The following is a 26,913-nucleotide window of genomic DNA, read 5'->3' as shown; positions in this document are numbered from 1 at the left end:
TTATTGAATTATGCAATCTAAATATTCCTTTTTTTCTGGGCTCAGTGGTTCATACCTGCAGTCCCATCACTTTGGGAGGCCAAAGTGGGAGGATTGCTTGAGGCCAGAAAAAAAGGAATATTTAGATTGCATAATTCAATAACTTTTTAAATTTTTTTATTATTTATATTTATTTATTTTTTGAGACAGAGTCTCACTCTGTCACCCAGGCTGGAGGGCAGTGGCACAATCCCAGCTCACTGCAACCTCCGCCTCCCAGGTTCAAGTGATTCTTCTGCTTCAGCCTCCCGAGTAGCTGGGACTGCAGGCGTGCACCACCACGCCTGGCTAATTTTTTTCTATTTTTAGTAGAGACAGGGTTTCACCATATTGGCCAGGCTGGTCTTGAACTCCTGACCTTGTGATCTGCCCGCCTCGGCCTCCCAAAGTGCTGGGATTATAGGTGTGACCCACTGCACCAGGCTGTGTAATTAAATCACCCATAAGAGAGGAAAATAAGCACTTCTGGAGAAGGAAGTTGAACCACATTGTCAAAAGGTTTGGGACAAAGGATAATCATTCCATCTGCTTGGATCAGACCACAAGAAGGGTTTAATCTGCCTCCATTGCTTGTTTTCTACTTCTGTACAAATGCATTGAATCCCAAATAATGTATTTTATATGCACAAATACTTTTTTTTTTTTTTTTTTTTTTTTTTTTAGTAGAGACGGGGTTTCACCATGTTGGCCAGGCTCGTCTCAAACACCTGACCTCAGGCAATCCACCTGCCTGGCCTCCCAAAGTGCTGGGATTATAGGTGTCAGCCACTGCACCTGGCCATTTTTTTTTTTTTAATTGAGACAGAGTCTTGCTCTGTCATCCAGGCTGGAATGCAGTGGCGCAATCTCAGCTCAGTGCAACCTCTGCCTCCCAGGTTCAAGTGATTCTCCTGCCTCAGCCTCCCAAGTAACTGGGACTACAGGTGTGTACCACGGCGCCCAGCTAATTTTTTATTTTTTATTTTTAGTGGAGACCGGGTTTAACCACGTTGGCCAGGCTGGTCTCAAACTCCTGACCTCATGTAATCCAGCCACCTTGGGCTCCCAAAGTGCTGGGATTACAGGCATGAGCCTCCGCGCCTGGTCGACATGTCTTCTTTTTGTGGTCCAGTTCCCAGCTCGTGAGGTATTTGGTATTTAAGTTATTCTGAAAACAAATAAAAGATAGGTATCACATCAATGTGCTATTTGTTTTCAAAAAGGATTCCATTCATTTCATATCACTGATGATACCCTCAGTTGGTGGTGGATTTCAAGGCGCCTTTGCAGGCAGGCAGGATATGCCAGCATCATTCCCTGACCTGTTTGTTCCCTTCCAGAAGCCTCCAGAGCAGAATGTTAGGTAACTTGAAGGGAGAAGGGGGAGACAAAGTTGCCTGGTGCAGAGCTGTTTGCTGAAGCTTCAGGCTTGGTTGGCTAATACAGAACCTGTGAAAAGACAGGATGTTCTTGCTTCTTTAGGAAGCTTGATCACTCCACTCCTTTCAGGAGCAATCAGCTGATAGCTTGGCTCACTCTTGGCCTCAGCGAATGTGCACAACAGCATGTGACTGGGTGTCCTCAAACAAAAAGGTCTTGCCAGGTCTCACTGTTGATTTGTTTTTATACACTTCCTATCTTTGCCTAATCACGTGGTAGTTTAGGCTACAGCACTGGGGCTCTGCAGACACAAGAGACTGGAAGGCCACTGTGGTACCACAACAGTCAATCTGAAAACTGAGAAGGCTACTGAATGACTAAGGGGCAGGTAGTGTGTATAGTTCATATATGCTGGACAGAAGGGTAATGAATGTCCCAGGTGAGATGGAGCAGGACAGCATGAGATTTCATCACGATACGCAGAATGGTGCACAATTTAAAACTTATCAATTGTTTATTTCTGGAGTTTTCTATTTAATATTTTTGAATCATGGTTGAGTGAGATTAACTGAAACTGCAGAGAGCAAAGTCGCAGATAAGGGGGGATTACTGTCAGTCATTCTGATTTCACTGTTGTTTGACCTTTAAAATTATTGGCTGGGCGTGGTGGCTCACACCTGTAATCCCAGCACTTTGGGAGGCCAAGGCAGGTGGATCACGAGATCAGGAGATCGAGACCAGCCTGACCAACATGGTGAAACCCCTTCTGTGCTAAAAATACAAAAATTAGTCAGGCATGGTGGTGGGTGCCTGCAATCCCAGCTACTTGGGAGGCTTAGGCAGGAGAATTGTTCGAACCTGGGAGGTGGAGGCTGCAGTGAGCCGAGATCACGCCACTGTATTCCAGCCTGGCAACAGAGCGAGACTCTGTCTCAAAAATAAATAAATAAATAAATAAATAAATAAATTGGGTGGGTACAGTGGCTCATGCCCATAATCCCAGCACTTTGGGAGGCTGAGATGGGAGGATTGCTTGAGCCCAGGAGTTCAAGACCAGCCTGGGCAACATGGTGAGACCCGATCTCTACAAAAAAAACAATAAAAATAAAAAACAAATAAAATGATTCAAGCTCTGGCTCTAATGAAGGATCCTGCTATGTGATGCCTTTTGTATTGCACTGTTCTATTTCTTCCATGGCAGGACTATGGCAGCTAAGGACGCCACTTCAGGCAGCCTGTCAGAGGAGAGCAGTGCTTTGGACCTGCCATCTGCGTGTGACATAAGAGATTATGTCCTGCAGAGACCCAACCAAGACACCAACAGTGAGGCTTTCAGTTCTGTGGAATTCCATTCTTTTCCTTGCTCTTCTGATGTGGATCCAGGTAATAAGCAGAGTTTAAAACAAACTAACTTAAAAACAACGAGCAAATATGCGGGTGTGTAATAGTTTGTTTCTCTCTCTTCCAATAGCAGATCTCTGAGAATACTTCATTGTCTTAGGCAGAAAAACATCTTCCCTAAGCAAAGCTGTCAGGAGGGACTTCAAAGGACAGCTTCCCTGGCACAGCAATGACAGGGAGCTGTTTCCTGGATCTTTTCTTTGTTGTTGCTGTTAATCTCAGGTCCCTTTCTAATCTCCCCAGAACGAATTCAGAAGCAGGGGAATATTTGATTCAACAAAGACAGAGTGGAATTATTTTTTTGTTTCGTTCTTTTAAAACTTCAGAAAATAGCAATGTGAGCCTGTTATGTGTGATGAGTAATAAAAATAGAGCCTTTAGCATTCCTTTTATGCAGTGTGCTCTGGACATAAGTAACAACCTTTCTACAAGGTTTTCTGACTAGATTGCCAAAGCATCTATTATTTAAGCCTAATGATAATTCCCTGATATAGGTAGTGACCGTCTTTAGTGGTAAAGTCCTCTCTTTCATGTTTCATGAAAATTAACATGTTTCGATGTTAATTACTTGATCTGAGTCTGCAGGTCCACAGGCCTGGATTTATTTATTTATTCATTTATTTCTTGTTAGTTTGGGATCCCTGGGTTTATCACACAGACCTGGATTTAAAGTTCAGCTCTGCCACTTACTGACTGTGTGACTTGGGGCGTGTTCCTTAACTCCTCTGAGCTCCAGAATCATCTACAAAATGGTGATCAGGCCGGGCGCGGTGGCACATGCCTGTAGTCCCAGCTACTAGGGGGGCTGAGGTGGGAGGATAGCTTGAGTCCAGGAGTTCTGGGCTGTAGTACACTATGCCAATCGGGTGTCCACACTAAGTTTGGCATCAATATGGTGACCTCTCAGGAGCAGGGGACCACCAGGTTACCTAAGGAGGGTGAACTGGCCCAGGTCGGGAACGGAGCAGGTCAAAACTCCCGTGCTGATCAGTAGTGGGATCGCGCCTGTGAATAGCCGCTGCACTCCAGCCTGGGCAACATAGCGAGACCCTGTCTCTAAAAAAAAAAAAGAAAAAAAGTTAAAAGCAAATGGCGATCAGAATGCTTGCCCCACCCGTCAGGTTTAACGTATAGTAAACCTGTAAGGTACTTAACATGGTGTCTGCCATCTATGGGTGCTCAGTCAATGTTGTTATTAACATTGAGAAATCCAAGTGGCCAGGTGTGCTGGCTCACGCCTGTAATCCTAACACTTTGGGAGGTCTAGGTGGGTGGATCACCTCAGGTCAGGAGTTTGAGACCAGCCTGACCAACACGGCAAAACCCCATTTGTACTACAAAAATTAGCCAGGTGTAATGGCGTATGCCTGTAGTCCCAGCAACTCTGGAGGCTGAGGCAAGAGAATCACTTGAACCCGGGAGGCAGAGGTTGTAGTGACCTGAGATCGCGCCACTTCACTCCAGCCTAAGCAAAAGAGCGAAACTCTTGTCTTAAAAACAAACAAACAAAAAACCCCAAAGAAATCCAAATATATATTTTTAGAAAGAACTCACTTGGCACTAAGAAAATGTAGGCTTTAATGATGATGAATTCAGTGATGACTGTAGGTAGGACATGTAACTGTCATTGCCTTCAAGAATTCTATGGAGAAAAATATTTAAACTCCTTTGGGATTCTCTTCTAATTTTCAGGACGTAATCAGGATCAGCAAGCCTCCCGTTTAATTTAGTACCTGACTGTGTTAGTCCATTCTCCCACTGCTATAAAGAGACACCTGAGGATGGGTAATTTATAGAGAAAAGAGGTTTAATTGGCTCATAGTTCTGTGGGCTGTACAGGAAGCATGGCACCATCTGCTGGGCTTCAGTCAGGGCGGAAGAGGAAGGGGAAGCCAGCACTTCACATGGCTGGAGCAGGAAGAAGAGAAGGGAAAGTGCTACACACGTTTAAACAACCAGATCTCATAAGAACTTAGCACCAAGGGGATGGTGCGATCAACCATTCAGGAGAAACTGCCCCATGAACGGCTCACGCCTGTAATCTGGCATGTTTTGAGGCTGAGGCAGGAGGATCCCTTGAGTTCAGGAGTTATGAGACCAGCCTGGGCAACATGGCAAAACCCTGTGTCTACTAAAAAAATTTTAAAAATTAGCCAGGTATGGTGTTACGCACCTGTGATTCCAGCTACTCTGGATGTTGAGGTGGGAGAATCACTTGAGCTCAGGAGGTGGAGGTTGCAGTGAGCCATGATCATGCCATTGCGCTCCAGTCTGGGTGACAGAGCAAGACCCTGCCTTAAAATAAAGGGCAAGGGGGACCAGATCACCACAGCTTCCCAACAACTGAGAATGGTATCTTTCAGCCATGACAGGAGCAGGGAATCAGGACACCAGAATCAAATGGAAGCCCAGACATTGTGTTATTTAATAACATCATCTCTAATAGTTCACCCTAAGCAGAAATAAACGTGCTCAGGTGTATCTACCACAAAGAGAACTTCACTCTGACATTGCTAGGAGACTTTTACATAGCATGGAAGGTTGTTGATTTTTCTGTAAACATTCCAGAGCTATATTTTGTGAGAAATTGTCTACAAAAGTCAATTTGGAGGCTGAGTGTGATGGCTTATGCCTGTAATCCCAGTACATTGGGAGGGCAAGGCAGGTGTATTGCTTGAGGCCGGAAGTTCAAGGCCAACCTGAGCAACATGGTGAAACCTCATCTCTACTAAAAATACAAAAATTAGCCAGGCATGGTGGTAGGCGCCTGTAAGCCCAACTACTAGGGAGGCTGAGGCACAAGAATCACTTGGACCCGGGAGGTGGAGGCTGCAGTGATCCAAGATCACACTACTGCACTCCATTCTGGGTGACAGAGTGAGACTCCATCTCAAAAAAAGAAAAGTCAGTTAGGAGAAGTTATGACTGGTAATCTGGCCGTTACCAAGCAATGAACTTGAGGTGACAGCCTTAAACTCTGAAGGAGGTCACTGCCCTAACAACCCAACCTGATTTACTCCCACCTGACCATTTTCCACCTCAAGTTTCAGAATTGTCCAGGGGGCTGGGTTTTTTATTTATAAGTTGAGTCCATTTTCTTTCCTTGCCTTTTGTTCATAGGTAGCTGTAGTTATGGGTTAGCTGTAGTTGTGGGTTCTCCCCCCTCAGCCCTTCAGCAGGCTTTTGCTGACATTTTAATCTAATTCTGATAACTCTGAATCTGTTGTTTGCTCAGAGTCATGGCCACCTTAACAATGATCTCTATTGGGGTACTGATAGCCACCATTCTATCTCAGATGCTTAACACCTCCAGTTCCCCAGCCAGATTGATGTTCTCGGTTTGCATACTTGCTGTTATGTGTTGTGAGGAAGTTGATCTTCCAGAGATTGGTAAATTTAGCCAAGGTTTCCAGTTGGAGAGTCATTTAGGGTGACTCTGCATTGGTCTCTGCCCATCCTGTGAGGCACACACTGTTGGCTACCTTCATATAGCTTGTGCTTGGCTCAAAATAGAGTTGAATTGGCAGAGTATGGCAGGTTGCTTACTTCTGAATGGGAGTCTAAGGGTGAACTTGGGACCTGGCTCCCCCGGCTACTGGGTGAAATAGAGCCAAGCTTTGATCATTAGGATTCATTAACTTGGTATAGTTTTTACAATTTCTTTTTTTCTTTTTCTTTCTTTTTTTTTTTGGAAACAGAGTCTTGCTCCGTCACCCAGGCTGGAGTGCAGTGGTCTGATCTCAACACACTCCAACCTCTGCTTCCCAGGCTCAAGCAATTCTCCTGCCTCAGCCTCTTTAGTAGCTGGGATTACAGGTGTATACCACCATGCCTGGCTAATTTTTGTATTTTGAGTAGAGACAGGGTTTGCCATGTTCGCCAGGCTGGTCTCAAACTCCTGGCCTCAAATGATCTGCCCACTTCAGCCTCCTAAAATGCTGAATCACAGGCGTGAGCCACCGCACCCAGCTTGACCATAAGGGTTCAGTCATATCATCCCTGTTGTCAGACTCTTCAGTCAAAATCCAGACACACAGTTGGCAAGGAGCTGGGGCTCACACTGGAAGAGTGGCATAGCCTGGTGGCACAGAACAGCCTGGCAATAGGCACGCTGGAGAAAATACTCAGAAATCCAGGCAGGTGGCAGACAGTATGCAGGCAACTTCTCAGTGGGCAGCAAGATCCCAGCTTCCAGGTTGGAGTCAGCGTCACAGTTCTAACCCCTGGAAGAGTAGTAGGCCAAGGAAGGGTGACCTTATTTTAGGAGGCAGCAGGGACCGCTGCAGAACCCAGTTACGAGAACATGGGCCCAGGCTTAAGCTTAACTTGTGTAAAGCATTCCCAATTTCACTTTGCAGCTGCCTCTGGCTATGGACCTATCGTTGCCCTGCTTTTCCCAGCCAGGCTTTTTGAAGGGGCTGCCTGCCTTCCTCCTCCTCACTTCTTCATCTCAGGATTGCTCCTCATCCCCGGGCATGTAGCCTCTACCTCCATCCCCCTCCGGACTAAGCCTGTCCTTGCTCAGATGCCGGTGATCTTCCATAGGAGCCAAACTGGAGGGACACTTCTCTGACCTTACACTTTGTGTCCAGCTGCCATATCACTGTTCATGCCCTAGAGGAATGAATTGGTAGCAAGGACATGAGACTTAGCACTTTTAAGAAAACTCAAAAGCCTTAGTCATTCCAGTGTGAGTATGCAAAGACGGGTAAAACTAGTCTATATGTATCTAATAAAGACAAAGTCCATCTGGCCTGAAGTTCCCACCCGGCCACTCGTCATGCAATGCTGGTAAAATAAACAACTTTTCACGTAAGGCAGGTGCAAGATTATGACATCCTCCCCTCAGCCCTTCCTAGTGAGATATGAGGGAAGGCCTGCTGCTGCCAAATAGGTCTTCCTGAGGGTGGGTGCGGAGGCTCATGCCTGTAATCTCAGCACTTTGGGAGGCCACGGTGGGAGGATTGCTTGAGCCCAGGAGTTCGAGGCTATAGTGAGCTGTGATCTACCACTGTACCCTAGCCTGGGGGACAGAGTAAGACCCTATCTCTAAAGAAAGAAAAAAATAGAATGTTCCTGGAACACTTTTTCCATAACATTCTTCTGTACAGGTCTCTTTGAGAAGTCATTTTACACTACTTTTTTTTGGTAGACTGAGCTTTGCTCTGTTGCCCCGGCTGGAGTGCAGTGGTGCAATCTCGGCTCACTACAACCTCCACCTCCTGGGTTCAAGTGAGTCTCCTGCCTCCGCCTCCTGAGTAGCTGGGATTACAGGCACCCACCACCATATCCAGCCAATTTTTATATTTTTAGTAGAGATAGGGTTTCACCATGTTGGCCAGGCTGGTCTTGAACTCCTGACCTCAAGTGATCTGCCCACCTTGGCCTCCCAAAGTGTTGGGATAATAGGCGTGAGCCACCACGCCCAGCCAGTCTTACACTACTTCTTTCCTGCCAGCTCCAATCAAAAAGCTCCTCTGCCTTGTTTTCAGGACTCTGTGTAATCTGCTGCCTGGAATATTTGTTCAAAATATTTAACAACCAGTAGAGCAGTACTGCAATATTTCAGCAACTGGCATGGTTGTACAGGTGCACATGAGCTGAAGTGAGGCTCCTGCTGCTGTCCAGCTACACATGAACACAGGCCTGCCCGCCGTGTTGGGCTTCCTTTTAGGCTGAACCAACCCTTACTGCCTTAGCTGCATGGTTCTCCTCTCTGGTATGCGCCCCCTCCTCCCTGGTCAACTCCAGTCCACTCCAGGGACACTGAGTTGAATCCATTAATTAGTCCCAGGTACAGACTTGTTGCTGGACTTGAACTCCCTGCCCGTTAGACACTTGTTTCCTTTCCCCTTTGCTGTTTGGCTCAAGGGAGGCACAGAGAATACAGAATGGAACAGCTGAGTTAAGAAGCAGATGATCTTGGTTAAACCTCTCAAAAGCAAGGTCACAAAGGTCACCAGCAGGCCCAGTCCTGTGTGTACTTCCATAGCTTGATAAACTCTGGGTAGTTCATGTGGCGTATCTCACCTTGCCCTGCGAAACCTTTGTCCTGGAGAGCATCCAAGGTGCTTTCTAATACAGGAGAAGGAGTTTCTCTGAAGTCATTGTTAGACATTATAATACAGATGTAGGAAATCTCAGCCCTTTCCTCAAACTTGAACTTCTGCCTAAGAGCAGTGTTGGGGAAACTGGCTTTGTGTATACAGCAAATCGAATGTTAAAACACAATGAGTCTTTGATGATTAAAGGCCCTAGCTGGCAGGCAGCTATAAGTCTAAAGTAAATTGTGGTTTAATGTACCTTTCGTCTTATTCTGGGAATTTTTTTTTTTTTTTTTTTTTTTTTTTTTTTTTTTTTTTTTTTGAGACGGAGTTTCGCTCTTGTTACCCAGGCTGGAGTGCAATGGCGCGATCTCGGCTCACCGCAACCTCCGCCTCCTGGGTTCAGGCAATTCTCCTGCCTCAGCTTCCCAGGTAGCTGGGACTACAGGCACGTGCCACCATGCCCAGCTAATTTTTTGTATTTTTAGTAGAGACGGGGTTTCACCATGTTGATCAGGATGGTCTTGATCTCTTGACCTCGTGATCCACCCGCCTCGGCCTCCCAAAGTGCTGGGATTACAGGCTTGAGCCACCGCGCCCGGCCTGGGAATTCTTATTCTGGGAATCTGTCAGCATCCCAGTCTTCAAAGGCCACTTTATAACTTGTGTATTTAGGCATTTCATCCAAGGAATTTAGTATTTAAGAGTTAAAAAAAAATGTTTGTGGTTTTCCTCTCTGTAATTCATATTTCTTTGTAATTCTATAAAATTTTATTTCCAAAAGGCATAAATTATAAGCTCTTAGATCAAAAATCTCAAAATAAAATTTATATACTAGTTGTAGAATTCTTGATGTGCTATTGCTGTAGTTTTAAAATAGGAGTCAGGATATATTTTAGATAGATATAATGCTAAAGGTATTTTATAGGTGCATTAAGTGATATCCAACCTAGTGGTTAATACCCAGCCACTGGACTGGACCTAAGATATGGAGAGGAAGGGAAAGAAGGGAGCCATAGTTATTGAACCAACTCTCTGAGAAATAACTGAGGACACAATTGGGCACTTTTTATAGAGATACCAAGTGGATGGGTTTTATTTGGAAGGTTTGGGTATTCTGTATGGCAGTGTTTCTCTGCTTTTGTTGCCTCTTCCTAGATTGAGTTTTTGTTTGTTTTTTTTGTTTTTAAGACGGGGTTTCACCTTGTTGGACAGGCTGGTCTTGAACTCCCGAACTCAGGTGATCCACCTGCCTTGGCCTCCAAAGTGCTTGGATTACAGGCGTGAGCCACCACGCCCGGCCTTGTTTGTTTGTTTTTTGAGACAGAGTCTCACCCATCGCCCAGGCTGGAGTGCAGTGGCACGATCTTGGCTCACCGCAACCTCTGCCTCCCAGGTTCAAGCGATTCTCCTGCTTCAGCCTCCCGAGTAGCTGGGACTACAGATGCCCACCACCATGCCTGGCTAATTTTTGTATTTTTAGTAGAGACAGGGTTTTGCCATGTTAGCCAGGCTAGTCTCAAACTCCTGACCTCAAGTGATCCACCCTCCTTGGCCTCCCAAAGGGCTGGGATTGCAGGCAAGAGCCATTGTGCCCAGCCTCCTGGATTCAGTTATGCAGATTCAACTGTCTAGACTGAATTTTTGGTGCTAAAATTGGATTTTGAGCTCTTCGCATGCTGCTGTTAGAAGGCCGCAGTGTATTTTAATTGTATGGCCTGAGTGGTGAAGGATAAGCCATAAGCATATATGACTAAGGCTCACAGATTTAGAGAAGCTTACAGTCTCTGAGCCAGTGGTTCCATACAGCTCTTTAGGAACTACAAGTTTGGGACTGAGTGGGGCCCTGGATGCTCTACCTTATGCATCCAAGCAAGCATTCATCCAAAGAAAGGGTGCCAGGACCAGGAGGAGTTTGGAAACCACTAAGTGGCCGGACATGGTGACTCACGCCTGTAATCCCAACACTTTGGGAGGCTGAGGCAGGTGGATCATATGAGGCCAGGAGTTTGAGACCAGCCTGGCCAACATGGTGTAACACAGTCTCTACTAAAAATATAAAAACTAGCCAGGTGTGGTGGTGTAAGCCTGTAATTCCAGCTACTCAGGAGGCTGAGGCAGGAGAATCCCTTGAATGCAGGAGGCAGAGGTTGCAGTGAGCTGAGATTGCACCGCTTCACTCCAGCCTAGGCAGCAAAGCAAGACTGTCTCAAAAAAAAAAGAAAAGAAAACCACTGAGCTCAGCTAATCCTCTCATTTTCCATATGGGGAGGTTGAATCCCACGATAATGAAGAAAATCATCTGGCAACTCCTATTTTCTGGGTGATCCTCTGTGCAGACTATTCTAACTTCTCTATCCCTTCTTTAAAAATAAAAATATATAGTTCTCTATAACTTTCTATATATACTGCTGATTTATGTATCCCATTAAATAGCCATTGGAGAGGATGATAATAGGATGATTTTTAAAAGCTCAAGAATGCTCTTTGCCACCTGTGACATCTCTGGTTGTTCCTCACTTTTAAGTTTCAAGGGCACGTGCTATTGGGGAAGAGGCTTATTTACTTCTCTGTACTTTGCCTGTAGTCACAGTTTTAAAAAGAAATCCCAACTGAGTTGGAAAACTGGCTGGGTTCCTGTCTCAAGCCACACCTCCAGGGCACTTATCTGCCAAGTCCAGGTGCACAGCAGTGTGACCTCATGTTCTGGCCTGATAGCTCCCCTGAAGGGCTTTTCCAAGTAAGTGTTCATCTCAGCTGTGTCTTCCTAAAATACAAGAAAAGAACTCGATTACAATAGTCAAACAGACACCATCACTAGCTTCATTCATTGTTATATATTTATAAGATAAAGACTGAACACAAGGGAAGACCAAAGGTTGGATGGTTTTTCCATTTGTTGTGCACTTAAATTTCAGGCACTGTGCTATGGATTTTACACGTGTTGTTCTTTTGATTCTCACAGCCACTCCAAGAAGTAAATCCTACGATGATCTCCGTGTTACCCATGAGGAAACAGAGCTTTAGAGAGTCTAGTTTCATATTAATATTACCCATAGATTGGTGGAAAGCTGAGACACAAACCTGGGTCAGCTTGACTGCAAAGGCAGAACTTTAAAGAAATACAAACATCTAGGTATGATTTACATACTATGCATTAAGTATTAAGCTTTAAATATTTGCAGTTACTTTTTTTTTTTTTTTTTTGAGAGGGAGTCTCGCTCTGTAGCCCAAGCTGGAGTGCAGTGGCATGATCTCTGCTCACTGCAACCTCTGCCTCCCGGATTCAAGTGATTCTCCTGCTTCAGCCTCCCAACTAGCTGGGACTACAGGCGTGTGCCATCATACCCAGCTAATTTTTTGTATTTTTAGTAGAGACAGGGTTTCACCGTGTTAGCCAGGATGGTCTTAATCTCCTGACCTCATGATCCACTCCCCTAGTCCTCCCAGAGTGCTGGGATTACAAGCGTGAGCCACCGTGCCCGTTCTGCAGTTACTTCTTTAGGTCTGTGCTAGCATCTTTCTAGTAACTCATTAACTCATTATCTTCAAGCCAGTATTAGTACCCTGTCAGGGCGACTGTGACTCCTGGTCCATTGGACCAGCACTGTGTCCACTGTCCACAGAGCTCTCCTTTCCATTTCTCCCATCTTCCTGTTGTGGAAGAAGCTCAAACCACCTGTGCACTAATTGGAGAGAAGGTGTTGGGGCTCAGAAAGCAATACCCAAAATGAAGGTCTCTGCAGCAGCCTCAGAAGCAAAAGTTTTCCTTTGACTTTTATCTCCCCACTTGTCTCTCAATCTCGTTCTCTACCCATGGCCAGCCATTAAAGCTAGAATCCCTCTTCCCAAAGGCGGGTCATAGAAACCAGAACCCCCTTTCTCCAAAGCCAGCCGTAGCACCTAAAAACATTACTCTAATTTTCCCTCTGCCTTTCTGGGTAAAACTTGGTCATAAAGAAATTATCTGGCTGGGCGCAGTGGCTCACCCTTGTGATCCCAGCACTTTAGGAAGCCGAGATGGGATGTTCACTTGAAGCCAGGTGTTCAAGACCAGCCTAGCCAACATAGCAAGACCCCGTTTCTACAAATAAAATAAATTAACTGGGCATGGTAGCATGCACCTGCAGTCCCAGGTACTTAGGAGGCTGAGGTGGGAGGATTGCTTGAGCCCAGGAGGTTGGGGCTATGGTAAGCTACAGTCGTGCCACTGCACTTTAACGTGGGTAACCGAATGAGACCTCATCTCTGTTAAATTTTAAAAACAAAATGAAAGAAAACTTATCTGACCTACCTTGTTTGACTGTAGGCCGTAAGACCCCCATTCCAGAGAGGGCCCCGTCTCACACCCAGAGGGAAGGAGTGCTGCTCAGAGAGGCCAAGAAGGATCTAGACAGACAGGCCTTGCTGGGCTCCCCACTGAATCTATTAACACTAGAGCTTACCTTTTTTGTTCAATCATATTTCTACACTTTGATGTAGAGGGATCTCCTTTACCAGTGACCCCTGCTGCCCTAGTGAATGTGGGCAGGGGAGGGGAATCTCTGGCCCAGGAAGACAAAGAGGCTTTTTGGGCCAGATCATTTGTTGAATTGGCAGGATCCTCTCGTGTGTACCTGATGGCCACACTGCGATTTCTGGCCAAGATGGTGAAACCCCATCTCTACTAAAGATACAAAAGTTAGCTGGGCGTGGTGTCGGGCGCCTGTAATCCTAGCAAAGTCCATAGTTTGTTGAACCAAAGCATAAAAATGGATAATGTCAGGCTGGGCATGGTGGCTCTTGCCAGTAATTACAGCCGTTTGGGATGCGAGGCGGTTGGATCACCTGAGGTCAGGAGTTCGAGACCAGCCTGACCAATACAGTGAAACCCCATGTCTACTAAAAAAAAAAAAAAAAAAAAAAAAATTAGCTGGGTGTTGTGGCAGGCACCTGTAGTCCCAGCTACTCAGGAGGCTGAGGCAGGAGAATTGCTTAAATCCAGGAGGTGGAGGTTGCAGTGAGCCGAGATGGTGCCACTGCACTCCAGCCTGGGCAACAGAGCGACTCCATCTCAAAAAAAAAAAAAAAAAAGGGACAATTTTTCCTGTATCTTTGGTCTTTGGGTCTTCATTCTGAAGCCTCCAGTGTATACACATTAAATAGATTTGTATGCCTTTCTTCCGTCCATCAGTCTGTCTCATGTCAGTGATTTTCAGCAAACCTCCAGGGGGCCAAGGGCCTGGGTTAAATTTCTCACACCAGGTAGGGTCCGGCTTCTTATGTGAAAACAGGTCAGGAATTTTAACTCCCTTTGCTGGAATAAATGAAGCCCGTGATCACTTTTTCTACCCAGAAGAAATGTTCTCATCTGGTGCCAGAACTCTTATTCTTGGCTCTTTGTCCTTGAAGTTGCTGTTTGCTGAGTGGCTGCCCTTGGCCAACCTTTTAGCTCCCTGGAGTTTTTGATACATGGCTTTCAGTAACGTGCTTGAAGTTAGAAACCCCCAGCTTATTAGAACATAACTTATAAGGGTAAAGGCTTTCATGTTAATTCCTGGGTCCCCCATGTTTGACTGGCTGGGTTCATGTTTTGCGCTCTGCCTAGCTAATCACGCAATGCCTGCAGCTGCTGCCTGCTGCACCTAGACCCTGGTGTGAGTAGAGAATAAGGATCAGTCAGTGCCTGGCACATGGTAGGTGCTCAATAAGGACTGGTGAATGAATAAATGAAAAACACATATAAGTGAAACTTGATAAGGTTTAAAAACAGAGATCGAGTATTTATCACAGTGCCTTGCTCATCAATTTGAAACATTTTCATAAAATTTAAAGCCGCGTGTGATCTGGGTAGGATAATATAATACCATTTCTAAGTTTAAATGCATATATTATTACATAAGCCCTGCAGATTTGTTTAACTCTTGATTGGAAAGTCAACTAGTCTCTCTTAGAAGCCCCTGGCTTTTTTTCCTTGAAAAGAAGACAGTAGAGAAATGAACAGCTGTAAGGAGATACAATGCTACTGAGAACACAATCTTATTCCTGTGTTTTCCTGTCATTAGGAAAGCATGTTCCGAGTGGATTTGGAGTTGTTTCTTTTTCTTTTTTCTTTCTTTTTTTGAGAAGGAGTCTCGTACTGTCTTTCAGGCTAGAGTGCAATGGTGTGATCTCAGCTCACTGCAACTTTAACCTCCCTGTTCAAGAGATTCTCCTGCCTCAGCCTCCATAGTAGCCGGGACTGTGGGCGCATGCCCCCATGCCCAGCTAATTTTTTGTATTTATAGTAGAGACAGGTTTTCAGCATGTTAGCCGGGATGGTCTCAATCTCTTTTTTTTTTTTTTTTTTTTTGAGACGGAGTTTCACTTATGTTACCCAGGCTGGAGTGCAATGGCCCGATCTCGGCTCACCGCAACCTCCGCCTCCTGGGTTCAGGCAATTCTCCTGCCTCAGCCTCCTAAGTAGCTGGGATTACAGGCACGCACGGTCTCAATCTCTTGACCTTGTGATCGGCCTACCTCAGCCTCCCAAAGTGCTGGGATTACAGGCGTGAGCCACCGCACCTGGCCTGGAGTTGTTTCTTTTTCTAGCAAATATTTCTGTAATAACTGTGCATGCAATTACGGCTTTACGGGTGCCCCTAAATTGCTTTCAAAGCTATTTTCTTAAGAAAATTGTATTCCATATTTTAAGCATTGTGAGGCTTCTTTCTTTCTTAAAAATAATACAGTTGAGGGACAAATCTGAATAAATTATAAAAAACAAACATATGTACCCTCCCATTTCTTCGTAATATAATTTTCTTTTACAAAGAACTCTTGGAAAATATTAGGGAATATTAAGCACAGTATAAAGACGATGAGGAAGTGACCCATGGACCAACATCGTTTTACAAGTAGAGTTTAAGGAAAAATTGGTTAAAATAACACTGCATGTTTTTAGCCAATACCGAGGGAACTGCTCTGAGTCTAGCCTGGGAGATGGGCCTGGCAATTTCTTGCTTTCAGGCAGTGTGTGAGTCTACTGCCCTCTGCTGGCTACTTTTTGCACTTTCCTGAGCCTTACTGAGAAAAAGAATTGAAACGTGGCAGATGTGTGTGAAACCTTCCTGGTTTATTCTTTGCAGATTTCTGGGCCTACCCGATGTAGAATTAAAAGTTCTCAGAGATTATTTTACTCAATTAAAATCCAAGAAGGTAATTTCTCTTAAGGTCACCACTGTTAGATATAGTCATTGCACGTGCATTATATAATTTGAGATCTTTTTTCATTTATCCTGCTGGGTTGATTTCAGGCTAGAATACAAATATGAATAATGATGTCTCATTTTCTGGGCTAAGTGGCTTACACCTGTAGTCCCAGCACTTTGGGAGGCTGAGGGAGGCGAATCGTTTGAGATCAGGAGTTCAAGACCAGCTTGGCCAACATGGTAAAACCCCTGTCTTTACTAAAAATTCAAAAAAAAAAAAAAAAAAAAAAAAGAAAAGAAAAATAGCTGGGTGTAGTAGTGCGCACCTGTAATCTTAGCTACTCGGGAGGCTGAGGCACAAGATTCGCTTGAACCTGGGCGGTGAAGGTTGCTGTGAGCTGAGATCACGCCACTGTACTCCAGCTGAGAGACAGAGTAAGACTGTCTCAAAAAAAAAAAAAAAAAAAAAAGGATGTCTTATTTTTTTTTATACATTTGCCAAAAAAAGTTGTGCTTTTTTTTTTTTTTGGCAAAGATAAGACAAAAAGATTTAAATTTTACTTTTTTGATGAAATTATATTACCTTAAAGGGTAATTGACTGGGTAATTGATTATACCTGTAATCCCAGCACTTTGGAAGGCCAAGTCGGGCAGATCACTTAAGGTCAGGAGTTTGAAACCAGACTGGCCCACGTGGTGAAACCCCATCTCTACTAAAAATACAAAAATTCCAGGCATGGTGGCTGGCGCTTATAATCCCAGCTACTAGGGAGGCTGAGGCCGGAGAATCACTGGAACTCAGGAGGCAGAGTTAGAGTTAGGTCGTAGTGAGCTGAGATCACGCCATTGCACTCTAGCCTGGGCAACGAGAGCAAAACTCCATCTCAAAAAAAAAGGGTAATCCCAAAATTGAACAAAACAAAAAACAAAAACTTTTGGGACTTCTAATCTAATAAGGTGGCATGGAACTATTTCTGCTTGCTCTTTCCTGCTAAACAACTATGAACCATGAAAATACAAGAGGCAACCAAAGAAGAACTCGGAAATTTAATGAGAGGGTGAACTGGTTTGGGGCCCCAGGACTGGAGGAACAATATGGCTTCCAAGTGTCTTCTGTCCTGGGCAAGAGGGTAAGACTCCACCTGGCAAAAAAAAAAAAAAATAGGCTGTATAAGTTTCATAACTACACAGAACAAATAGAAGTGAACAAGCTAATTACAGAAAATACCAGCTGTTCAGGGAAGAGCAGGAATCTACTTATTTCTCCATGTCAGAATTCTCTATGTAAAGATTAGCTGTTGAAGCTATTACATTTCAGGTGATGCTAGAAATCATTACTTAAGGAATAGAAAGTAGAATGTTGTTATACATTCACTGAAGCAAAAGAGCGATAATCTAAATTTTAACCAGATCTTAGAGGGAACATTTTCATAGCTGTTTATTACAAGACCTCAGGTTTTTTTCCAAACTGTGAGTACTCTCAAAATTATCTAAAGTTAAAATATTTTTTCATTGAACTGTTGGCCATAATTATTAATATTATTAATATATTACTATAAAAAGGCATAGAGAAATAATCGTAATAAGAAACAAATAATGGCTAAACTATGATTTGAGTTGCCCCTCTAGAGTTTTTTCTTTTGTGGTATATATGAAAGGTACCCTATGGTTTTCCACTACCTTATCTCTGCTTTAAAACTCATAGCTAATTCCCTAAATTTGAACTGGAAACATTTGCAAGGTGAGTTAGAAAAGGGAAGATGAGGCCAGGTGCGGTGGCTTACACCTGTAATCCCAGCACTTTAGGAGGCTAAGGCAGGTAGATTACTTGAGTCTAGGAGTTTGAGACCAGCCTGGGCAACACTGAGAAACCCCGTCTCTACAAAAAAAATAAGAAAAATTAGCCAGGCAGAGTGGCATGTGCATGTAGTGCCAGCTACGCTGGAGGCTGAGCTGGGAGGATCACTTAAGCCCAAGAGACGGAGGTTGCAGTGAGCTGTAATTGTGCCGCTGTACTCCAGCCTGGGCAACAGGACAAGACCCCGTCTCAAGAAAAAAAAAAGGTGGGGAGGTGAGTTAAAGGATTATTGGCTGCAGTCTTACAGTCTACAGTTTTAGACTCTAAATTGGCATATCACTTTTCAAATATTAACTCAACCTTCAACAGGCGTGAGAACTTGAAGTTGTTTGCAACTAGCCAGGAAAATGAGAAGTATTATTAAATATCTCTCAGCATATTAAGAAGAATTGGAAGAAAAACAGACACAGAGCTCCAGATTCTATTTTCTGCTCAAAGTAATGATAGGAAGCTATTCATCTAACAATGTATGCTGTGATTTAAAAAATTGAAAACTACCCTTCTTGATAAAATAAAGAAAAGCAAAAGGAAAGCAGGGGGCAGGAGAGGAGCGAGGAAAGGAAAGAGGGAGAGAGGCGCGAGGGAGTGTTAAGTATGCTTATATTTTATACTCTTGTGAGGGGTAAGAATAATGTATATGGGCCAGGCACAGTGGCTCATGCCTCTAATCCCAGCACTTTGGGAGGCGGAGGTAAGATGGCTTGAGCTCAGGAGTTCGAGATCAGCCTGGGCAACATAGCGAGACCCCATCTCACTGGGTGTGGTGACACATGCCTGAAACTGAATGGAACAAAAAGATGGAGGAAAGGCAAATTCTCTCTCTGTTTGAGCTGAGACATGCATCTTCTCCTACCCTTGGACATTGGTGCACGTGGTTCTTGGGCCTTTGAACTTGGACTTATCTCATTAGACCCCTGGTTCTTGGTCCTTCAGGTTTGGACTGAGCTCTCCTGAGCCTCTAGACTGCAGATGGCAGATTGTAGGACTTCTCAGCCTCGTGGTCATGTGAGCTAATCCCTCATAATACATCTCTTCCTGTATATCTATTTATATACTATTGGCTTGTTTCTCTGGAGAAGCCTTACCAGTACAGATGTGAAGAAGATAAACTCACTTTGAGGAGGGAATTTCTAAAATAGTTATGTAACAGAGCTAAGAATATACTTTTAAAACATGTGGCCATAAGTTCTTATATGGAAGAATGAACACAGAGAGCATAATAACTCTCTCATTCTCAGGAAGTATTCATTGCAAAGGTCATTAAAAAATGATTATGGGAGAATATAAAGTCACCTAAAATAGTTATCTTGATAGCTGACATTTATTTAGTATCTACCTGTAATCCTGCCAGAGGCAAAGAGAGAAATATTGTTTTTCCCCCATTTTATAGAGGAGACAATTGAGGCCAACTAAGTTATTTAACCCAAGGCCAAACAGGATGTGGTAGAACCAAGCAGTTTAACTCTAGAGATTTGTCACATACCACTATGTGCAACACTGCCTTTTAATCAAGCAGCTTTTTTTTTTCTTTTGAGATAGGGTCTTGCTCTGTTGCCCAGGCTGGAGTGCAGTGGTGTGATCACGGCTCACTGCAGCCTAGACCACCTGGGCTCAGGTGATCCTCCCACCTCAGCCTCCCTGGTAGCTGGGACTACAGGCATGTACTGCCATTCCCAGCTAATTTTTGTATTTTTTGTAGAGGTGGGGTTTTGCCACGTTGCCCAGGGTCTCAAACTCCTGGGCCCAAGCAATTCATCCACCTCGGTCTCCTAAAGTGCTAGATTACTGGCGTGAGCCACTGTGCCTGGCCTCTTGAGCTTTCTTTTAATGATTGATTATACTGAGAATTCTCTGTCACTCACTGCAGGGCCAGGACCAAGACAGAGTGTGAAATGAGTTGCGTTTTGTTCTGGCTTCCAGCTGGCTTGATCACTCGTCCCAGCCTGCCCTTTCGCTGTCCTGGGCTCATTCTTACCTTTAATATACAGCCAATAAATAACTCAAGAGGGGCTGCATTTCAATCCAGCATTCCTGAAGACTAGAGGGCCTTGTGGACACATTTGTTCTTCACCTTATTTGACTGCAGATCTTTTTTTTTTTTTGAGACAAAGTAAAAAGTTTAGCTCTCTTTTTTTTTTTTTGCGGCGGAGTTTCGCTCTTGTTTCCCAGGCTAGAGTGCAATGGCGCGATCTCGGCTCACCGCAACCTCCGCCTCCTGGGTTCAGGCAATTCTCCTGCCTCAGCCTCCTGAGTAGCTGGGATTACAGGCACGAGCCACCATGCCCAGCTAATTTTTTGTATTTTTTAGTAGAGACGGGGTTTCACCATGTTGACCGGGATGGTCTCGATCTCTTGACCTCGTGATCCACCCGCCTCAGCCTCCCAAAGTGCTGGGATTACAGGCGTGAGCCACCGCGCCCGGCCAAAGTTTAGCTCTCTTACCTAGGTTAGAGTGTAGTGGTGTGATTGTAACTCACTGCAGCTTTGAACTCCTGGGTTCTAGCAGTCCTACCTCAGCCTCCCAAGTAGCTGGGACTTCAGATGAGCACCACCATGGAATTTTTTTTTTTTTTAAATTTCCTTTGTAGAGAAGAGGTCTTACTATGTTGCCCAGGCTGGTCTTGAACTTCTGGCCTCAAATGATCCTTCCGTCTCAGCCTCCCAAAGCATTGGGATTATAGGCATGAGCCACGAAGCCCAGTCTGTAGATCCTTTTGAGAATCTGATAGAAAGAATGAAAGCTTTCCCAAGTGTGGGAGAGTGTGGTTTCAGGGGAGTCTTCAGAATTCTAGGCATTAGATTTAACATTTAAAAAAAACCAAAATGACGAAAGCGCAGGTGGTGTGGGCATGCTATTGGTCCACATGCTATATGGATTTGTGGATTGTACCTTCTTCCTCCCATTTGAAAACTAGAACATTGGCTTGTCTCCTTTCCCTCTATCACTTACCCCATTCCTTGTGATGGTTTTGAAGCACTGATCATTTTCCTATATTACTGTGGGGAAGTGGATTATCTGCAATAAATGCCTTGTGTTCATTTCCTCTCCTACCAGTCAGGCATGCAGTTTTGATAAATTCCCTCCCAAGTTCTGGAGAAATTAGGCTTAACCTAAAATAAACCAAACAATAGAATTTTGATAGAAGTGGAGCAGAGGCCTGCAGTGTTGTCTCAGGAGCTGTTGAGGGCAGTGGCACCTGCTTCTGGCCATGGACAGAGAGATTCAGCATCACCATGTCATTGCAGAATGAGGGGAGAGTTGGCTTTGTTAACTACCTTGCTGTCCATGATGTACTGATCAGTTAAGATACCAACATTTCTGGCCAGGCGCGGTGGCTCATGCCTGTTAATCCTAGCACTTTGGGAGGCCGAGGTGGGTGGATCACAAGGTCAGGAGTTCGAGACCATCCTGAACAAGATGGTGAAACCCTGTCTCTACTAAAAATACAAAATTTAGCCAGGCGTGGTGGCATGTGCCTGTAGTCTCAGCTACTCAGGAGGCTGACACAGGAGAATCGTTTGAACATGGGAGGCGGAGGTTACGGTGAGCCAAGATCGCACCACTGCACTCCAGCCTGGGTGACAGAGCAAGCCTCCCTCTCAAAAAATAAGTAAATAAATAAAAGTCCTACGTCTTCGTGCTTCTCGCCAGAGATAATTATTGTAGATAACTTTTGTGTATCCTTGTGTATACATACCTATAGATCTATATACAAGTATATACATAGACACATATGCATATACCTGTGTATGTTGTACACACACAAACAGCACATATATCTTTTTTTCTAAATACCAAAATGGAATTTTACCATAAGATCATCTTGTATCTTGCCCTTTTTTCACTTATTGCTATGATAAGGCAGCTTGCCATGTTGGTACACGTAGATCTCTCATATTTTTAGTGTCTGCATAGTGTCCCATTGTTCAGTTGGATCACATTTTATTTAATGAGATGTCTCTTAATGGATGTTTACATTGACCCATGTTTTTACTCATAAACAATCTTGCAGAGAATCTTCTCTTATGTAGCTTACCTAATGCATTCGGTGAATGAATATTCTTATTAATGGAGTCAAACTTGGTAACTATACGGTTGTATTTTGAATATTGGTGATTTAGTAGATTTTAGCAGAAAATATTTTTAATGAAGCTTAGTGGCTAAGTAACAAAAGATCGCCTCAAACATATACAAGCAATATATTTACAGATGGTGAAAGTATTACAGAAGCCAGTTTTATTGGGTTAATATTATCTGTTAGGAGTTAAATTCATGGTGAAGTGTTTGTTTTGAAGCATCAAATTAGTATGCCCTGAAAGAATATAAGGGGATGACATTTTTTATGAGTTGCCATAGTGGCAGATACAGAGTTGTGGCACATACATCATGAAAATGTACTTCCAGAGGTGGAACTAAAAAAGAATAATTCCTCATAAGGGGAGGTGAGAAATGTTTGGGGGTGGATTTTTCTTTCTGAAAACATGTTCCTAAGTGATGAGAAGGACAGCTTTTAAAAATCACTAAAGAACTAAATGTATGACTAAATAGTGGAAAGGATCTTAACATACATGTTTGCACAAAAATAAGAAACTCATTTTAATTCTGTGAAACAAATATTAACTGTGGGTTGGAGTGAATCTTGATAGCATTCATAGATAAGGCTCTCCTTAAATAGACCCTTAGAATTAGATGCATTTGCTCTGAGCTCACAGTTAAGTCCTCATTTCTCCTGTGTCACACTCCTATGGCCAAGTGTCTGATTAGCAGCATCCCAAAAGGAAAAGCCGGCTGTCTCCTGTGAAGTGGGCTCCCAGTTCCACAGTCCAGCTTGCTTCAGAAGTTACTGTCACCCTGCCACCAAAAACAACCCAATACAGTCAAACCTCAGCAGCTCCAGCTCCAGCTGGACGAATGTTCTTCTAACCACTGTTACCCCATGTTGTACAACTGCATCCAATCCTTCCTCAGTTGTAGAGACAACTTAAATATTTCCCCTACACCACTGGTTCTCAACCAGAGGCAACTGCCCCATGCCTCCACCACTAGGGGACATTTGGTGGAGTTTGGAGACATTTTTGGTTGTTACAGCCGTAGGACACTACTAGCATCTAGTGGGAAGAGGCCAGGAATGCTTCTAAACATCCTACAAGGCACAGAATATTTCCCCCATCCAACATAGAATTATCTAGCCCAACAGTGCTGAGGGTATGAAACCCTGCTGTACACAGTGATGTCACATACTGAGGTCTCATTGTTATTTCAGTTTTCTGGCATATCTAATTTATCATGTACTGCACTTTTGCCAAAAATTCTATTGCTCAGCTAACATGGTGGCTCATGCCTGTAATCCCAGCGCTTTGGGAGGCTGAGGTGGGCGGATCATGAGGTCAGGAGTTTGAGAGCAGCCTGGCCAACATGGTGAAACCCCATCTTTACTAAAAATACAAAAATTAGCTGGACTTGGTGATGCATGCCTGTAATCCCAGCTGCTTGGGAGGCTGAGGCAGGAGAATCACTTGAACCCGGGAGGTGGTGCAGTGAGCAGAGATCACACCACTACCCTCCAGAGGGAGACTCTTTCAAAATATGTGTGTGTGTGTGTGTGTGTGTGTGTGTGTAATCCTTTGTTAACTCTGCAGATGTCCTGGCTTTAAGATCATCCTGTATGATCATTCAATGCTGAAAAGTGCTGATGACCTAATAATAATATATCACATGTGACACTTCATTTTCCAGCAGCAATAATATACAACATTAGTTCATTCATACATCTACTTTTGATCAGACATTTACTGAGGGCTGATCACTGCCAAGTATTCAATCCATATAGTAATCCTGAAGGCAGACAGGAAAAGGCCTGTTCTCTCCAAATTACATACCAGAAACCACAGCTCAGAGAGACGTCCGAGGTCATATGACTCCATAAGTGACAGCTCCAGAACAGATGTTTCCTAGACTCCTTAAATATTGGGAGAGAGCACCTTTCTTCTGTGATCTTGCCAAGCCGTAGGACGGGAGCCACAGCCAGCAGCTGAGATTGGAAACTTTACTTAGCAGAATAGAAAACACATGCCCCCAGAAAGGTGAAATCTAACAATATATACACAAACCTCAGGAGTTTTAATTCCCTTCTCTTCCAGTTCTCCAAATAATGTGTCTCTGACATTAAGTGCATTAGACTGGTCTCTCTCTGGCAATAGAATGATAGACAAAAGAACGTGTTTTGAAGCTGGAGACCTGAGGTTGGGCAAATCCCAGCACTTTGGGAGGGTGAGGAGGGAGGATTGCTTGAGCACAGGAGTTCCAGACCAGCCTGGGCAACATAGTGAGACTGTGCCTCTACAAAAAAAATATAAAAAATTAGCCAGGTACGGTGGTGCACACCTTTGGTCCCAGCTACTCGGGAGGCTGGGTGGGAGGAGCACTTGAGCCCAGGAGGTTGAGGCTGCAGTAAGCCATGATTGCGCCAATATACTCCAGCCTGGGTAACAATGTGAAACTGTGTCTCAGGAAAAAAAAAAAAATGAAGTTAACGACCTGCATTAAATTCCATGTCACTACTGTCTGCTGTATGACCCAATGTGATTACTTTATCTTAAGCCTTAATTTTCTTATCTGTAAAATGGGGATTACTGATACTTAGTTCATAGGATTGCTATGAAGGTTAAGTGAGATAATGTCTGTGAGTCCTAGTCTAGGAACAACAACTTCCTCCTCCTCCTCCTCCTCCTTCTTCTTCTTTTCTTCCTCTTCTTCTCCTCCTCCTTCTCCTTCTCCTCCTTCTCCTTCTCCTCCTTCTCCTTCTCCTTTTCCTTCTCCTCCTTCTCCTTCTCCTTCTTCTTTCTTCTTTTTTTTTTTTTTGAGGACCTAACCTTTTATTTTGCCAAGCAAAAATCTTAAAAACAACCTATACCACTATCTCCACAAATCTATTATCATTTCATAAAAGAAAGGATATTTTAACATCCAAAATGAAAGAAGGACCTAATCCCAAAAGAAAGACCAGTTTTCTATAGTCCTGAGTGTTTTTTTTTTCACTTATCCATGGACTGCTAAGAATTTTTTCATGGTCTGGCATGAGTCCATAGGCCACTGCTTGGAAAACTTTTATGTATGTAGTATACAAAGCACTGATTACTGTGCTCAGTGCTTAATAGGCAACTGGAAGATGGTAAGAACTATGATTAATAATGCACTTAGAGGTTTTCTTTTTCTAAGTTTGGTAGAAGCCCAGACTTAGAGGTTTTGATAGTGAAACTTTAGAGTCCTTCTTTCCATTTCTAAAAGTTCCAACAGTTTTTGAACAAGTGGCTTCTTGTAAGATGACAGAGCCACAAGTCTTCAGGAGCTCAGTACAATTGTGTCTTTGCTTTATAAGATAAATCATCATGAATGAGAAGTAGCTTTTCCATGTGTATTGCTTTAACTGAGTATTATGCCTCACCAAATGCAGAGTTCTTTTCTGTTTTCTCCATATTATGTTAGGTTGTTTACCTGAACCCCTGATGACTAGTTTCTTTACAAGGTTGTGAATGTTGTTCATTCAGTCGTTAGATAAATGCTTATTGTGTATTTACTATGCTCCAGGCCCTGTTCCCAGGGCTGGGGATACACAGTGAACAAAATAGACAAAGGCCCTGCCTTTCTTTAAGGGGCTTTTTATTTTTATTTTTTTTATTGAGACTGGGTCTCCCTCTGTCACCCAGGCTGGAGTGCAGTGATACAATCATGGCTTACCCTAGCCTCCACCTCCCAGGCTCAGGTAATCCTCCTACCTCAACCTCCTGAGTAGCTGGGACCACAGGTGCGTGCAAACACACCTGGCTAATTTTTTCTTTCTTTCTTTTTTTTTTTTTTGGAGACGGAGTTTCGCTCTTGTTACCCAGGCTGGAGTGCAATGGCACAATCTTGGCTCACCGCAATCTCCGCCTCCTGGGTTCAGGCAATTCTCCTGCCTCAGCCTCCTGAGTAGCTGGGATCACAGGCACGCGCCATCATGCCCAGCTGATTTTTTGTATTTTTAGTAGAGACGGGGTTTCACCATGTTGACCAGGATGATCTCGATCTCTTGACTTCGTGATCCACCCGCCTCGGCCTCCCAAAGTACTGGGATTACAGGCCTGAGCCACCGCACTGGGCCAATTTTTTCTATTTTTAGTAGAGATGGAGTTTCACCATCTTGCCTCAGCTGGTCTCGAATTCTTGGGCTCAAATGATTCACTCACCTTGGCCTCCCAAAGTGCTGAGATTACAGGCATGAACCACCATGCCTAGTCTTTAAAGGGCTTTTAAAATTCTAATTCTTTGGCTGGGCACTGTGGCTCATGTCTATAATCCCAGCATTTTGGGAGGCTAACACGGATAGATCATCTGAGATAAGGAGTTCAAAACTAGCCTGACCAACATGTGAAAACCCATCTCTACTAAAAATACAAAACAAAATTAGCCAGGTGTAACAGTACACTCCATAGTCCCAGCTACTCGGGAGACTGAGGCAGGAGAACTGCTTGAACCCAGGAGGCGGAGGTTGCAGTGAGCCAAGATTGTGCCACTGCACTCCAGCCTGGGTGACAGAGTGAGACACTGTCTCTAAATAAATAACTAAATTCTAGTTCTTGGGGTCATGGTTAGAAGGGGTAGATACACGCTAAAAGAATTCTGTTTCAGCTGGTGCTGTGAAGAAAGGAAAGCAGTGCTGGAGTTGAAGGGTGTGATTAAAGTATAGGGGCCCGCATAGGCCTCTCTGATGAGGCAACGTCTGTGTAGAGCCTGGAAGAATTTTGGTATTAAAGGACTAAATTAATACATTATTCTTTTGCTTGTAAAGTTAATTCTTATACCTTTCTGTGGAAGAGGAGAAAATACAAATATTGGAAAAGAGCAAGAGAAATAGTCATATACTTATAGCACTATTTCCTCCATTTACAAAGCAAAAATGAAACAAAAAACTGAATTAAGTGGTTGTTTGGGCTTTTAAACCAAGAAATGAGCCTGCTTTTCTTGAACTTTCTTTCTTTCTTTTCTTTTCTCTTCTCTTCTCTT

The 26,913-nt window shown here is 43.9% G+C and overlaps 1 protein-coding gene across 5 annotated transcripts in view; it reads left to right on the top strand.

Moving 5' to 3' along the window:
• SHLD1 (shieldin complex subunit 1) overlaps window positions 1-26,913 on the top strand; it is an 82,769-nt gene that overhangs the window by 9,357 nt on the left and 46,499 nt on the right. For 4 of the 5 annotated variants that reach the window (XM_032295472.1, XM_032295471.1, XM_032295473.1 and 1 more), the window contains one exon: window positions 2,600-2,781. In XM_032295472.1, coding sequence (XP_032151363.1) covers window positions 2,600-2,781 — 182 coding nt within the window. Of the gene's footprint in view, window positions 1-2,599; window positions 2,782-2,869; window positions 3,194-26,913 lie in introns of those variants that run through there. The other variant, XM_032295475.1, reaches the window with a different exon arrangement.

This window comes from Sapajus apella, unplaced genomic scaffold (genome assembly GCF_009761245.1).
Source record: "Sapajus apella isolate SASKATOON/1434 unplaced genomic scaffold, GSC_monkey_1.0 scaffold33, whole genome shotgun sequence".
NCBI lineage: Eukaryota > Metazoa > Chordata > Mammalia > Primates > Cebidae > Sapajus > Sapajus apella.
Note: the sequence above shows the minus strand (reverse complement) of the source record. Positions and strands in the feature narration are given on the sequence as shown.